Source organism: Mobula hypostoma, chromosome 6, assembly GCF_963921235.1.
Source record: "Mobula hypostoma chromosome 6, sMobHyp1.1, whole genome shotgun sequence".
Lineage (NCBI taxonomy): Eukaryota > Metazoa > Chordata > Chondrichthyes > Myliobatiformes > Myliobatidae > Mobula > Mobula hypostoma.
Genome location: NC_086102.1, coordinates 167,093,591 through 167,107,191, shown reverse-complemented (window position 1 = coordinate 167,107,191; position 13,601 = coordinate 167,093,591). Strand labels below are relative to the sequence as shown.

General features: G+C 40.2%; 1 protein-coding gene across 2 annotated transcripts in view; it reads right to left on the bottom strand.

The window, feature by feature from the left end:
* Positions 1-4,813, bottom strand: part of slc25a12 (solute carrier family 25 member 12) — a 99,081-nt gene extending 94,268 nt beyond the window's left edge. The window contains exons 1-2 of one of the 2 annotated variants that reach the window (XM_063052179.1): positions 4,661-4,813; positions 3,903-3,956 (exon numbers count right to left, since the gene is read on the bottom strand). In XM_063052179.1, the coding sequence (XP_062908249.1) occupies positions 3,903-3,956; positions 4,661-4,672 (66 nt within the window). In that variant the 5' untranslated portion in view covers positions 4,673-4,813. Of the gene's footprint in view, positions 1-3,902; positions 3,957-4,602 lie in introns of both variants that reach the window. The other variant, XM_063052180.1, reaches the window with a different exon arrangement.
* Between the last annotated feature and the right edge of the window lie 8,788 nt (positions 4,814-13,601).

Sequence of the window (13,601 nt, the reverse complement as noted above, 5' to 3'; positions counted from 1 at the left end):
GGGTGGGATATGGAGAGTTATGGTACATACTAAATGGGCCAAAGGGCCTATTTCTGTGCTGTCGTGGTCTGACTCAATAATAGTCTTTAATCAATTTTGACAATATGCAAATAGCTAAATATAATTGAGATGATAATTGCTTTCATACAATTTAAAATGGTATCAAACATGCCTGCTGACAAAAGAGAAAAATAACAGTGATACATCTACCAAAGCCACTGTCTCAGTGCTAGAGATCTGGCTTTAGCCTTGATCCGAGTGCTGCCTGTGGAGTTTGCAGATTCTCCTCATGCTCCACTTTCATCCCACATCCAAAAGACATAGATTAGTTGATTAATCAGTCCCCGTAAACTACTTCTAGTGTGTAAATAAGTGAAAGGATCTGGGGAAAGTTGATGAAAATGTGGGGAATTAAAAAAAGACAATATGATTAATGTAGGATTACCGTTAAGGGTTGATGTGGACTCAGTGGATCAAAGATCTTGTTTTCAAGTTGTAACTCTCTATGATTCTAAGACTAATCAAGACCATCTCACTAGAATTTCCGAGAATATATCAATTGCTGATTTCAATAAGTTAATAATTTCCGACTATCAAAGTTTAACAGAAAATACAATTCACTGCAAACGCTCACAAAAAATAACACTTTAAATAATTACTATTTCCTGTGCTGAAATAAAGTCCTAAATGTTTCATCTGTAATTATAGCACTGCAGTGTAGCAGTTAGCATGACTTTAATACAGCTTGGGTGGGCGGGGGGGGGGTCAGAATTCAGAGTTCAATCCTGGTATCCTTTACAAGGATGACCTGTACATGGAATGTGTGGGTTTTCTCAGGTTTCCTCCCACAGTCCAGACATACCAGCTGGGTTAATCGGTCATTGTAAATTGTCCCATGGTTCAGTTAGGATTAACTTGTGGTTGCTAAGTGGTGCTGGTCGAAGGCCGTATACCGCTCTCCATCTCTGAATGAACCATGAAGGACTTGCTGCACTGATTATAACCTCCAGCAAATGTCCCTCTCGCTGGTTTCACTTTATCTAAATTATACTACCTCAATTAGGTTGGTCTTTTACAAATCCACATTGCCTGAATATGTGTCTGACAAATAACTATCACAAACCTGGACTCTCCAGCAAAGTTTACTAGTCTAAAGTCATCCATACTATTCTTTCCATCTTGTGGAACATTTCCCAAAATTAATTTTGGAAAATTGTGAGCAGTGGCAGTAACTTACTAATCCTCTTTGGTCTTGCAACAATGATTCATTTACTAATTTGAATTTCAATGAACAATTTTAGCCTAGTCTTTTTAATCCTCTCCTCCCCTTTGTAAATATATCTGTTGAGCACTGTCAATATTTTCTTACGACAAAATAAAATTTTTCCTGCCCTCAGTGTTCCCATTCTTTTTTATAATCATGTTTCATATGTGCTGTGAAGAAATACTGGAAACACTGATGTACTTATAAAATAAATGGAGGCATGGAAATAGGATCTCATTCTTATTTGAAGTTTTGTCCATTTTTAACTTAGCTATAAAATCAAGTAGAATACAAAGAAATTGCACACTGAAAACTTAAGATTTTGGTCAGAAAGGGACTGTTTTGGTCAGATTTTGAGCAGAAAGACGCTATCTCCATGGCTCTTCACATGACTTTAGACCACCTGGACAATACAAACACCTACATCAGGATCACACATAAAAGTTGCTGGTGAATGCAGCAGGTGCAGATGCTGGAAATTCAAGCAACACACATAAAAGTTGCTTCACCAGCAACTTTTATGTGTGTTGCTTGAATTTCCAGCATCTGCAGAATTCCTGTTACCTACGTCAGGATGCTGTGTTCATCGACGATAGCCCAGCATTTAATACCATCATTCCCACAATCCTGATTGAGAAGTTGTAGAACCTGGGCCTCAGTACCTCCCTCTGTAATTGGATCCTCGACTTCCTAACTGGAAGACCACAGTCTGTGTGGATTGGTGATAACATATCCTCTTCGTTGATGATCAACACTGGCGCACCTCAGGGGTGTGTGCTTAGCCCACTGCTCTACTCTCTATATACCCATGACTGTGTGGCTAGCATAGCTCAAATACCATCCACAAATTTACTGATGATACAACCGTTATTGGTAGAATCTCAGGTGGTGACAAGAGGGCGTACAGGAGTGAGTTATGCCAACTAGTAGAATGGTGCCACAGCAACAACCTGGCACTCAACGTCAGTAAGACGAAAGAGCTGATTGTGGACTTCCAGAAGGGTAAGACGAAGGAACACATACCAATCCTCACAGAGGGATCAGAACTGGAGAGAGTGAGCAGCTTCAAGTTCCTGGGTGTCAAGATCTCTGAGGATTTAACCTGGTCCCAACACATTCATGTAGTCATAAAGAAGGCAAGACAGCAGCTATACATTATAAGGAGTTTGAAGAGATTTGGCATATCAACAAATACACTCAAAAACTTCTATAGTTGTACCATGAAGAGCATTCTGACAGGCTGCATCACTGTCTGGTATGGAGGGGCTATTGCACAGGACCGAAAGAAGCTGCAGAAGGTTGTAAATCTAGTCAGTTCCATCTTGGGCACGAGCCAACAAAGTACACAGTGCATCTTTAGGGAGCGATGTCTCAGAAAGGCAGCGTCCATTATTAATGACCTCCATCACGCAGGGCATGCCCTTTTCTCACTGTTACCATCAGGTAGGAGATACAGAAGCCTGGAGGCACACACTCAGCGATTCAGGAACAGCTTCTTCCCCTCTGCCATCTGATTCCTGAATGCACTTTGAGCTTTGGACACGACCTCACTTTTTTAATATACAGTATTTCTGTTTTTGCACATTTTTAATGATCTATTCAATATGTGTAATTTACTTGTTTATTTATTAGGTTTTATTTTATTTATTATTACCTTTTTTTCTGTCTCTGCTACATTATGTATTGCATTGAACTGCTGCTGCTAAGTTAACAAATTTCACGTCACGTGTTGGTGATAATAAACCTGATTCTGATTCTGTTCACACCAAGACTCATAAAGACCCCAGACAAGTTTTCTGAAGTACAGCTAAACAAAGTGTTAAACATCATGCTTCCTTGGGTGTGAAGGTTACAAAAACAAAATGACCTTTCTTCCAACAGATAAGCCAGTTGTCTGTTTCGTAATCTAATCATCTAAGATCAGAAGAAACTATTTTTATATTTCCAGGTAGGAATAGAAGAAAAAGAAAAGATAACTACCAAAATTACCTTCCTACATATTAACTTTAGAAAGGATTGGTTCTGTGCAACATTGTATTAGAGGTAAAAATTGTTACAAATAAAATAATCCCTTTGCTAGAAACCAACCTCTATCGCAAACTGAATTTAAATCTCAAACATTGTATTCAAATACTGTATTCTGATGTGCATTATAAAAATATCTCTCTACTTTTACCATTACAAACATTATGTAAAAAGTGAAATCATAATACCAAATTACTCAGTGTCAAAGTGTAACACCATAAAACATAGGCGCAGAATTAGGGCATTCCACCCATCAAATATGCTCTGCTATCTGAATGATTTTTCCCTCTCAAGCCCATTTTCCTTGACTTCTCCTCATAGTATTTGACACTCTCATTAACACTGTACCTCAGTACGTGACAATAATAAATTCATTTACCAATTTGACATTAGCTACAATGACCTAAAGACAGTTAAACTCATCCACCTAACCTAATTCACAATCTAGATTACAGAACTAAAAATACGAAAAAACTAAAGCACTATAACACAACTTAAAAGTATGTTACTTCAGAATGATGTATGATTTCCATTGTTTTCCTCATGTGAAAGCAAAATTACACATTAGCAGCAAAAAACTACAGTTTATTAAACAAACACCATAAATATGTACCTTCAAAAATACTGCCTTTAATTCGCTGACCTCTGCCCTTTTTGTTGACTGCACCTGAGGAAAAAAACATTCTTGTCATCATCAATCCAAATAAACATAGTGATAAAAATGTTCATTTCATTGGAATACTCCATTTCTCAATATTCAGTTGTAGTGTCTCGCCATTCATATACAACAGATTACCTTATGTATGTGAACGGTGAGGTCATGTGTTGCCCATAATTTACAACTAATAACTCAAGCTTGAAATATATTTTCCCTTTGATAAAAAGATTCGCGAATGATCTTTCGTCAAGCCTAGCCGTTTTAAAATTACACAAGTACTACCAAATATGACAAGTATTCTATTCTTATTTGCAAAACTGGGGTTTGAATTTCTCCCCGACAGTCAAAAGACAGTTCATACTATCGATCTCGGAACCATAAAGAACTGCACAGAAACAGTTCGTTGCTGGGAGAAGATAGCGAATTGTCAAAACAAAACTTGCAATATCGTGACTTTACAGTCAGACGTTAAAGTCAATTAACGATTTCCTTTACTTAGAATTATTTTAAACCTAATTCAAGGCCAGACTAGCGCGAGGCCTGTAAACGATAAACACCAACAAGCTTAAAAACGATTAGCATTCACTTTTCAATTAAAATCTTATATAAGGCTTGACAATACAACCAGCTTCATTAGCTTAGCAAATCAACCTACAAATTATTCAGTTCCAACTATTCTAAAACCTAATATCAGTTATTCTCAGTTGTGTCACCTTGACCGCCATGCTGCAGCTCTGATGTCACAAGAAGCTGTGACGTAAGCGCGCGAGCGTCGGAGTGTCAGGGGTCGAGGTGTCACCGGAGAAGCAGCTCGAGCGGTGCGGGGGGCCGAGGCCCTCGGAGTCGGGCGAGTCGCTGTTCCTGGGGCTTGGCAGCCTTTCGCCGGCTGTGCTTCGGGAAATTCCGCCTGTCGCTATGACATGAGAATTGCGGGAAACTGAAAAAGGAGTTTTCCGGCCGAGGAGAATTCTACCTCGATATCGTTTAAGGAAACTCCCTCCTTAGCCTGCATCTTGCACATTCGCGTAAATTTCTTATTTGCAATCTGTTTAGATCCACTGTAGTTGTAGGATTTCGTTTTGAGATTAAAAGCGTACCGCAATTCTGCAAATAATATATATGGTACAATTTATATGTAGGTTACATCTTGGTTAAAGCTTACTTAAATATCTATCTAGTAAAGATATTTAAAACGTCCTTTAGCCACGGGTAAGGTGCCAGAGAATTGGAGGATAGCGAATGTTGTTCCGTTATTTAGATAGGCTCCAAGAATAAACCAGGAAATTATAGCCCGGTGAGCCTGACATCAGTAGTGGGAAAGTTATTGGAAGGTATTCTAAGAGACCGGATATGTAAGTACAGTATTTGCAAAGACGGGAACTAATTAGGGGTCGTCATCGAGGCTTTGAGCGGGGTAGGTCGTGTCTAACCGATCTTACAATTTTTCGAAGGCGTTACCAGGAAAGTTGATGAAGTCTATATGGACTTTAGCAAATCCATTGACAAGGTCCAAATGGGAGGTTGGTCAAGAAGGTTCAGTCACTTGGCATTCAGATGAGGTAGTAAATTGGATTAGACTTTGGCTTCCCGGAAGAAGCAAGAGACTGGTAGGTAGTAGATGGTTGGCTCTCTGATTAGAGGCCAGTGACTGGTGGTGTGCAGCAGGGTTTGATGGTGGGTACATTGGTGTTTGTCATCTGTATCAAGGATCTGGATGATAACGTGGATGACACCAAGATGGGGTTTAGTGGACAGCAAGTAACTTGCAGTGATATCTGAAACAGAAGGGAAAGTAAACTGAAAAATGGTAGATGGAATTTAATACAGACAAGTGTGAGATGAGGACATTGAGGAGTATGGTAGAACAAAGTGAACTGGGAATACAGCTCCATATTTCCTTGAAAGGGCATCACAGCTAGATAGGGTCATAAAGAAAGTTTTTGGCACACTGGCCTTCATAAATCAAATTATTGAGTACAGGAGTTGGAATGTTATGTTGAAATTGTATAAGACATTGGTGGGGCCTATTTGGAGTATTTTGTGCCATTTTTGTCACCTACCTACAGGAACAATGTCAGTTAGATTGAAAGAGCATAAAGAAAATTTACAGAGATGTTGCCAGGACTTGAGGAAAGGTTGAAAAGGTTAGGAATTTAAACCCTAGAGTGTAGGAGAATGAAGGGAGATTTGATAGTAGCATACAAAATTATGAGGGGAATAGACAGGGTAAATATAAGCAGGTTTTCCCCTGAGGTTGGGTGAGACTAGAACTGAAGGACATGGGTTAAGAGTGAAAGATGAAATGTTTAGGGGAATCTTATTCACTCGGAGAGTGTTGAACGAGCTGCCAGCAAAGGTGGTGGATGTGGGTTCGATTTCAACATCTAAGAGAAATTTGGATAGGTACAAGGATGGGAGGAGTATCAAGGGCTATGGTCAGGGTGCAAGTCGATGAGACGAGGCATTTTAATACTTTGGCACAGACTAGGTAGGCCAAAGGGTCTGTTTCTGTGCTGTAGTGTTCTATGGCTCCATAATGTGAAATGTTTCTGGTAAGTTATTAAGTAGATTAAATGCACTGATTTATTTCTTGATGGATGGTGGAAGCAACTCATAAAGAATATACTGGCTAACTCCTATATCTGCTGTACAACTATTTGGAAATCTTGATAACCTGACATCCAGGTCACCAGGTGAAGTTTGCAGCGTACCTCTTCAATTCGCTGGGGCCCCAGTTTTCATGTTTCCATTAACTTTACCAGGTTCACTATGAAAAAAATTATTAGACTTAAATTATTACAGAAAAAAAGAATTAAAATTGTGTTGGGAAGTACCACCCATTAGTTCCAATTATCTTCTAGAGCAAACAACTGAGGTTCTTGAATTATCAGAGTTTTACTGTAAATGGATAAATGTAATTAGATCTGCCATTTGTCTTTTTTGAAATTAATGCTATTTTTACACAGAGGGTAAAATGACTATTGTCCAGTAGCACTTACATCAACAGACATGAAGTATTTTGAGAGGTTGGTCATGAAACATATTAATTCCTGCCTGATAAGCAACTTGGATCCTCTCCAATTTGCCAACGAGGACAGCAGGTCCACGGTTTGCAAAGGTTTGGCAAGGCATCTAAAACTTTGAAAAACTTCTAAACATGTGTGGTGGAGAGTATATTGTCTGGCTGCATCACAGCCTGGTGTGGAAACACCAATACCCTTGAACATTAAATCCTACAGAAAGTAGTGGTTACAGCTCAGTCCATCACGGGTGAAGCCCTCCCCACCATTGAGCACATCTACACAGAATGTTGTTGCAGGAAAGCAGCATCCATCATCAAGGACTTCCACCACCCAGATCATGCTCTCTTCTCACTGATGCCATCAGGAAGAAGGTGCAGGAGCCTCAGGACCCACGCCACCAGCTTCAGGAACAGTTATTACCCCTCAACCATCAGGTTTTTGAATCAGATGGGATAACTTCACTCAACTTCACTTGCCCCCTCATTGAAATGTTCCCACAACCTATCGACTCACTTTTAAGGACTCTTCATCTCATGTCCTCGATATTTATTGTCTTTTTTTTGTATTTGCACAGTTTGTTGTCTTTTGCATACTGGTTGTCCACCCTGTTGGGTGCACTCTTTCATTGATTCTATTATGGTTATTGGATTTATTCAGTATGCCCACAAGAAAACATCTCATGTACATCGATAATAAATTTACTGTGAACTTTGAGGGTAGTGAGTACCTGAAATGAGCTGCCAGAGGATGTGGTCAGAGTGGGTACAACTGCAACTTTTAAGAGGCATTTGGAAAGTAACATGAACGGGAAGGGCTTGGAGGATTATGGGCCAAATGCAGCAAACTGGGACTAGCAGGGAAGATGCAGTGGTTGGCATGGACCTTTTGGGCTGCGGGGGGGTCTGTTCCATGCTGTATTACTTTATGATTTTAATGATATCCATACCTGGATATAAAGATGAATGTGAAAGTTAAAAAATAATCAGAATATTAACCAGTAGTTTTTCAATAAAATGCTCAACTGGATCTGAAAACAAAGTCAACTGAAGCACTCACGAACCCTGAGAGGTACTATGTGTTAGGTTGGTCGGAACGTATTACAAACAAAGTGAGTAGAAAATCATCTGTACTGAGCGCAGATTCTTATAAAGGAAGTCATTTGTGCCATTCTGCCTTTCCAGCTTGGAATGGAGATGTTGCTCTGGGCATAGAAGCTTGACAGGATGGTGCTGTTTGTATGCTTTGCACATTGAGCCGGATTCTATTGTGCATTACATGCATGTCCAGAAATAGCCAGGGGCTGAGGGAGAAAGGGGATGTCAGAAAGAGGTTGGTGGTCCTGAGAGAGGGAAGGAACTGGGAAAGGACACATTAAGGAATAGATCTAAGGCTAAGTGTGCCAATATTCTGTGGCCATCTGTATTTGTCAATCTGAGTAGAGTATAAGTGAGTGTTTATGCCCATTATACTGTTACATACCTCATGGGTATCTTGTGACTGTCTTATGACCACGATGTAATTGTCTTGTGATGGTGGGGTGATGTAATTTTCCTGCCGGTGTGAGGTCACATGATGTAATTTTCCCGTCGGTATGAGGTCACGTGATGGCATGTTCAACAGGGATATAAGGGGAAACCCCTGTTGTCACGCAATTAGTTTGTAAGTTAATTCGTTAGTTAGTTCGTCAGTTAGTTTTGCTACGTAATCGTCTCATGATGCAGTTTCATTTTAAAGTGGAGTTTTTACTTTCCATTGTAAGGTACAAAAACGTTGTGCTGGCAGTTGTGCCAATCACTGCCAGTTCTTGTTTGTTGCACCTTTGATTTACTTTTACAGTCTAGTATTAGAGAGTGAAGACCTTACCAAAGTACGGGAACCCGCAGGATTGAGTAAAGTTGGTGTTGACCGGCGGTTTTACAAAGGATTGACCTTCTTGAATTTTCATTCAGGAATAGTGGCCTGCATCTGAAATAAACCCTGCAAGATCAGGAAGGTTTGTGCAGTGTTCACCCTCCAGCAAAAAGGTCAGTTCCTTTAAGCCGTTTTATTTCCTTCGTCGTGAACCCTTTGGATAAGGCATATCTCGGCTGGGGTCAGCAGTAACGTAACGTTTTGAAGAAATCAGTTTTCAGGGAAGTCTCTCCTTACTGACTGTATAAATCACTTGGACTTTTGAATTTACCACTTTAAGACTATTCTTACCACTTTAAGAACTGTTCCAGAGTTCGGCTGTTTGTTAAATTGCCGTATAGCAGTTAACTTCTGGTTAAGTTAGTCGTTTGCTTACTTTTCACTATTGTTGAGCAGAGTTTAATAAATGTTTGTGTTTTTTTGTAAAACCTGGCTCAATTCTATATTTCATTGTTGCTAACCACGTAACACAACTTGGGGGCTCGTCTGCGATTTGTTCCGATTTTGAGCTTAAGTGCTTGTTCAATCATCGATCTAATTTGGAAAAGGGAAATACCCGGTTCTTTTGTTTGATTGATCTGTGGGTGGTATTAGGCAGCATTGACACTTTTCTGGCATCGCCAGACCCGGAGGTATTAGTGAAGGTGAGAAAGGGTGATGTATCCAAGATTGCTAGAAGGTTGGACCTTAAAGGAATTTTGAAGGTTACAACAAAGTCACTAATTCAGAGGAAAATAGCAGAACATTATATAGATTCGGGTGATTTTGATAAAGAAGTGTTCGATATGTTTCCATTGAGTAATCTAGAGATGCAATTACATATCAAACAGATAAAGTTGGAATTATTTAAAACGGAGGTGGCCGAAAGAGAAGCCAATAGGATAAGGGAATTTGAAGAAAGAGAAGCAGATAAACAGAGGGAGATCGAGCTAGCGATGGAGAAATTAAAGTCCGAGAATCAGTCCTCTGGTTCTAGGAAACTGTTTGTTGCTAGTCGGGAAGTTATATTGGCTCCTTCATTTAATGAGGCGGAAGTAGATAAATATTTCCAGCATTTTGAAACTGTGCTCTGATTTCAGAGTGGCTGAAAGATAAATGGCCAGTGATATTACAAAGTGTAATTAAAGGTAAGGCACAACAAGTTTATACAGCTTTAACTGTTGAGCAAGCACTTGATTATGATATTGTGAAGCAGCATGTACTGAAAGCGTATGAACTGGTTCCGGAAGCTTATAGAGGAAGATTCAGAAATTTGAAGAAATCCATGGAAAAAACACGTGGAATTTGCCTACGATAAATCTGTGTGTTTTGAGCGGTTTCCTCTAAAAATGTGGATGGGAAGTATGATAACTTAAAAGAGTTCATTTTAATGGAGGAATTTAAAAGGTGCATCCCTGTTGATGTAAGAACATACTTAGATGAGAGGGACACTGCTACTTTGCAGGAGTCTGCTAAATTAGCAGATGAGTATGCCTTAATCCATGAAAGTAAATTTCCTCAGCATAGATCTTTTAAAAGGAAAAATAGCACAGAGAGTCAAGGTAAACCAGAAATTAAATCAGAAGTTAGTGAGAAAGGTAAGGATGAAGGGAAACATGTGAAGGAAAGACATTTTGGTCCTATTTGTAATTATTGTAAGAAACCCGTTCATGTAATAGCTAACTGTTTTCGGCTGAAGGAGAAGGAGGCAGTCCTAGATGCCTGTGTGCAACACATTGAAACACCTGTAAATCTACAGGGTTTGAAAAATTCGAATGAAGCTTTGTCAGGGTCTGACCAAATTAAGAGGGGAGATGATCATTTTATAACCGAAGGATTTGGATCCTTGAAAGAGGGGTCCACTCCATTAACAATAAAAATCCTTAGGGATACTGGAGCTTCTTTGTCACTTCTGTTAGTCAGTGTTCTGAAGTTTAGTGATGAGTCTGACATTGGTGAGGTAAACTGTATACGAGGTGTTGGGAGCGCCCTTATGCCTGTACATTTGCATAGAGTAAATTTAAGGTCAGGGTTAGCTACAGGACCTGTTAAAGTAGGACTACAACCCAGTTTACCCATGAATAATGTTTCTCTATTGTTAGGGAATGACTTAGCAAATGGACAAGTTTTTCCTGAAGTGCATTTGACAATTAAGTCCATCTCTGATGAACCAAAGATGGATTCTTTTTTTTGTAATTTATTTTTTATTGAAGTTCATCATCAAACAAAACTTTCCATAAGATGTATTTCAGATACTGTACATATATATATATCATATAGTCATATTTGTCACAAATGTCCACGTAATATTATAGAAACATAGAAACATAGAAAATAGGTGCAGGAGTAGGCCATTCGGCCCTTCGAGCCTGCACCGCCATTTATTATGATCATGGCTGATCATCCAACTCAGAACCCAGCCTTCCCTCCATACCCCCTGACCCCTGTAGCCACAAGGGCCATATCTAACTTCCTTTTAAACATAGCTAATGAACTGGCCTCAACAGTTTGCTGTGGCAGAGAATTCCACAGATTCACCACTCTCTGTGTGAAGAAGTTTTTCCTAACCTCGGTCCTAAAAGGCTTCCCCTCTATCCTCAAACTGTGACCCCTCGTTCTAGACCTCCCCAACATCGGGAACAATCTTCCTGCATCTAGCCTGTCCAATCCCTTTAGGATCTTATACGTTTCAATCAGATCCCCCCTCAATCTTCTAAATTCCAACGAGTACAAGCCCAGTTCATCCAGTCTTTCTTCATATGAAAGACCTGCCATCCCAGGAATCAATCTGGTGAACCTTCTTTGTACTCCCTCTATGGCAAAGATGTCTTTCCTCAGATTAGGGGACCAAAACTGCACACAATACTCCAGGTGTGGTCTCACCAAGGCCTTGTACAACTGCAGTAGTACCTCCCTGCTCCTGTACTCGAATCCTCTCGCTATAAATGCCAGCATACCGTTCGCCTTTTTCACCGCCTGCTGTACCTGCATGCCCACTTTCAATGACTGGTGTATAATGACACCCAGGTCTCGTTGCACCTCCCCTTTTCCTAATCGGCCACCATTCAGATAATAATCTGTTTTCCTATTTTTGCCACCAAAGTGGATAACTTCACATTTATCCACATTAAATTGCATCTGCCATGAGTTTGCCCACTCACCCAACCTATCCAAGTCACCCTGCATCCTCTTAGCATCCTCCTCACTGCTAACACTGCCACCCAGCTTCGTGTCATCCGCAAACTTGGAGATGCTGCATTTAATTCCCTCATCCAAGTCATTAATATATATTGTAAACAACTGGGGTCCCAGCACTGAGCCTTGCGGTACCCCACTAGTCACCGCCTGCCATTCTGAAAAGGTCCCGTTTATTCCCACTCTTTGCTTCCTGTCTGCTAACCAATTCTCCACCCACACCAATACCTTACCCCCAATACCGTGTGCTTTAAGTTTGCACACTAATCTCCTATGTGGGACCTTGTCAAAAGCCTTTTGAAAATCCAAATATACCACATCCACTGGTTCTCCCCTATCCACTCTACTAGTTACATCCTCAAAAAATTCTATGAGATTCGTCAGACATGATTTTCCTTTCACAAATCCATGCTGACTTTGTCCGATCATTTCACCGCTTTCCAAATGTGCTGTTATCACATCCTTGATAACTGACTCCAGCAGTTTCCCCACCACCGACGTTAGGCTAACCGGCCTATAATTCCCCGGTTTCTCTCTCCCTCCTTTTTTAAAAAGTGGGGTTACATTAGCCACCCTCCAATCCTCAGGAACTAGTCCAGAATCTAACGAGTTTTGAAAAATTATCACTAATGCATCCACTATTTCTTGGGCCACTTCCTTAAGCACTCTGGGATGCAGACCATCTGGCCCTGGGGATTTATCTGCCTTCAATCCCTTCAATTTACCTAACACCACTTCCCTACTAACATGTATTTCGCTCAGTTCCTCCAGCTCACTGGACCCTCTGTCCCTTACTATTTCTGGAAGATTATTTATGTCCTCCTTAGTGAAGACAGAACCAAAGTAATTATTCAATTGGTCTGCCATGTCCTTGCTCCCCATAATCAATTCACCTGTTTCTGTTTGCAGGGGACCTACATTTGTCTTTATCAGTCTTTTCCTTTTTACATATCTATAAAAGCTTTTACAGTCCGTTTTTATGTTCTCTGCCAGTTTTCTCTCATAATCTTTTTTCCCCTTCCTAATTAAGCCCTTTGTCCTCCTCTGCTGAACTCTGAATTTCTCCCAGTCCTCAGGTGAGCCACTTTCTCTGGCTAATTTGTATGCTACTTCTTTGGAATTGATACTATCCCTAATTTCTCTTGTCAGCCACGGGTGCACTACCTTCCTTGATTTATTCTTTTGCCAAACTGGGATGAACAATTGTTGTAGTTCATCCATGCAACCTTTAAATGCCTGCCATTGCATATCCACCGTCAATCCTTGAAGTGTCATTTGCCAGTCTATCTTAGCTAATTCATGTCTCATACCTTCAAAGTTACCCCTCTTTAAGTTCAGAACCTTTGTTTCTGAATTAACTACGTCACTCTCCATGTTAATGAAGAATTCCACCATATTATGGTCACTCTTACCCAAGGGGCCTCTCACGACAAGATCGCTAATTAACCCTTCCTCATTGCTCAAAACCCAGTCCAGAATAGCCTGCTCTCTAGTCGGTTCCTCGACATGTTGGTTCAAAAAACCATCCCGCATACATTCCAAGAAA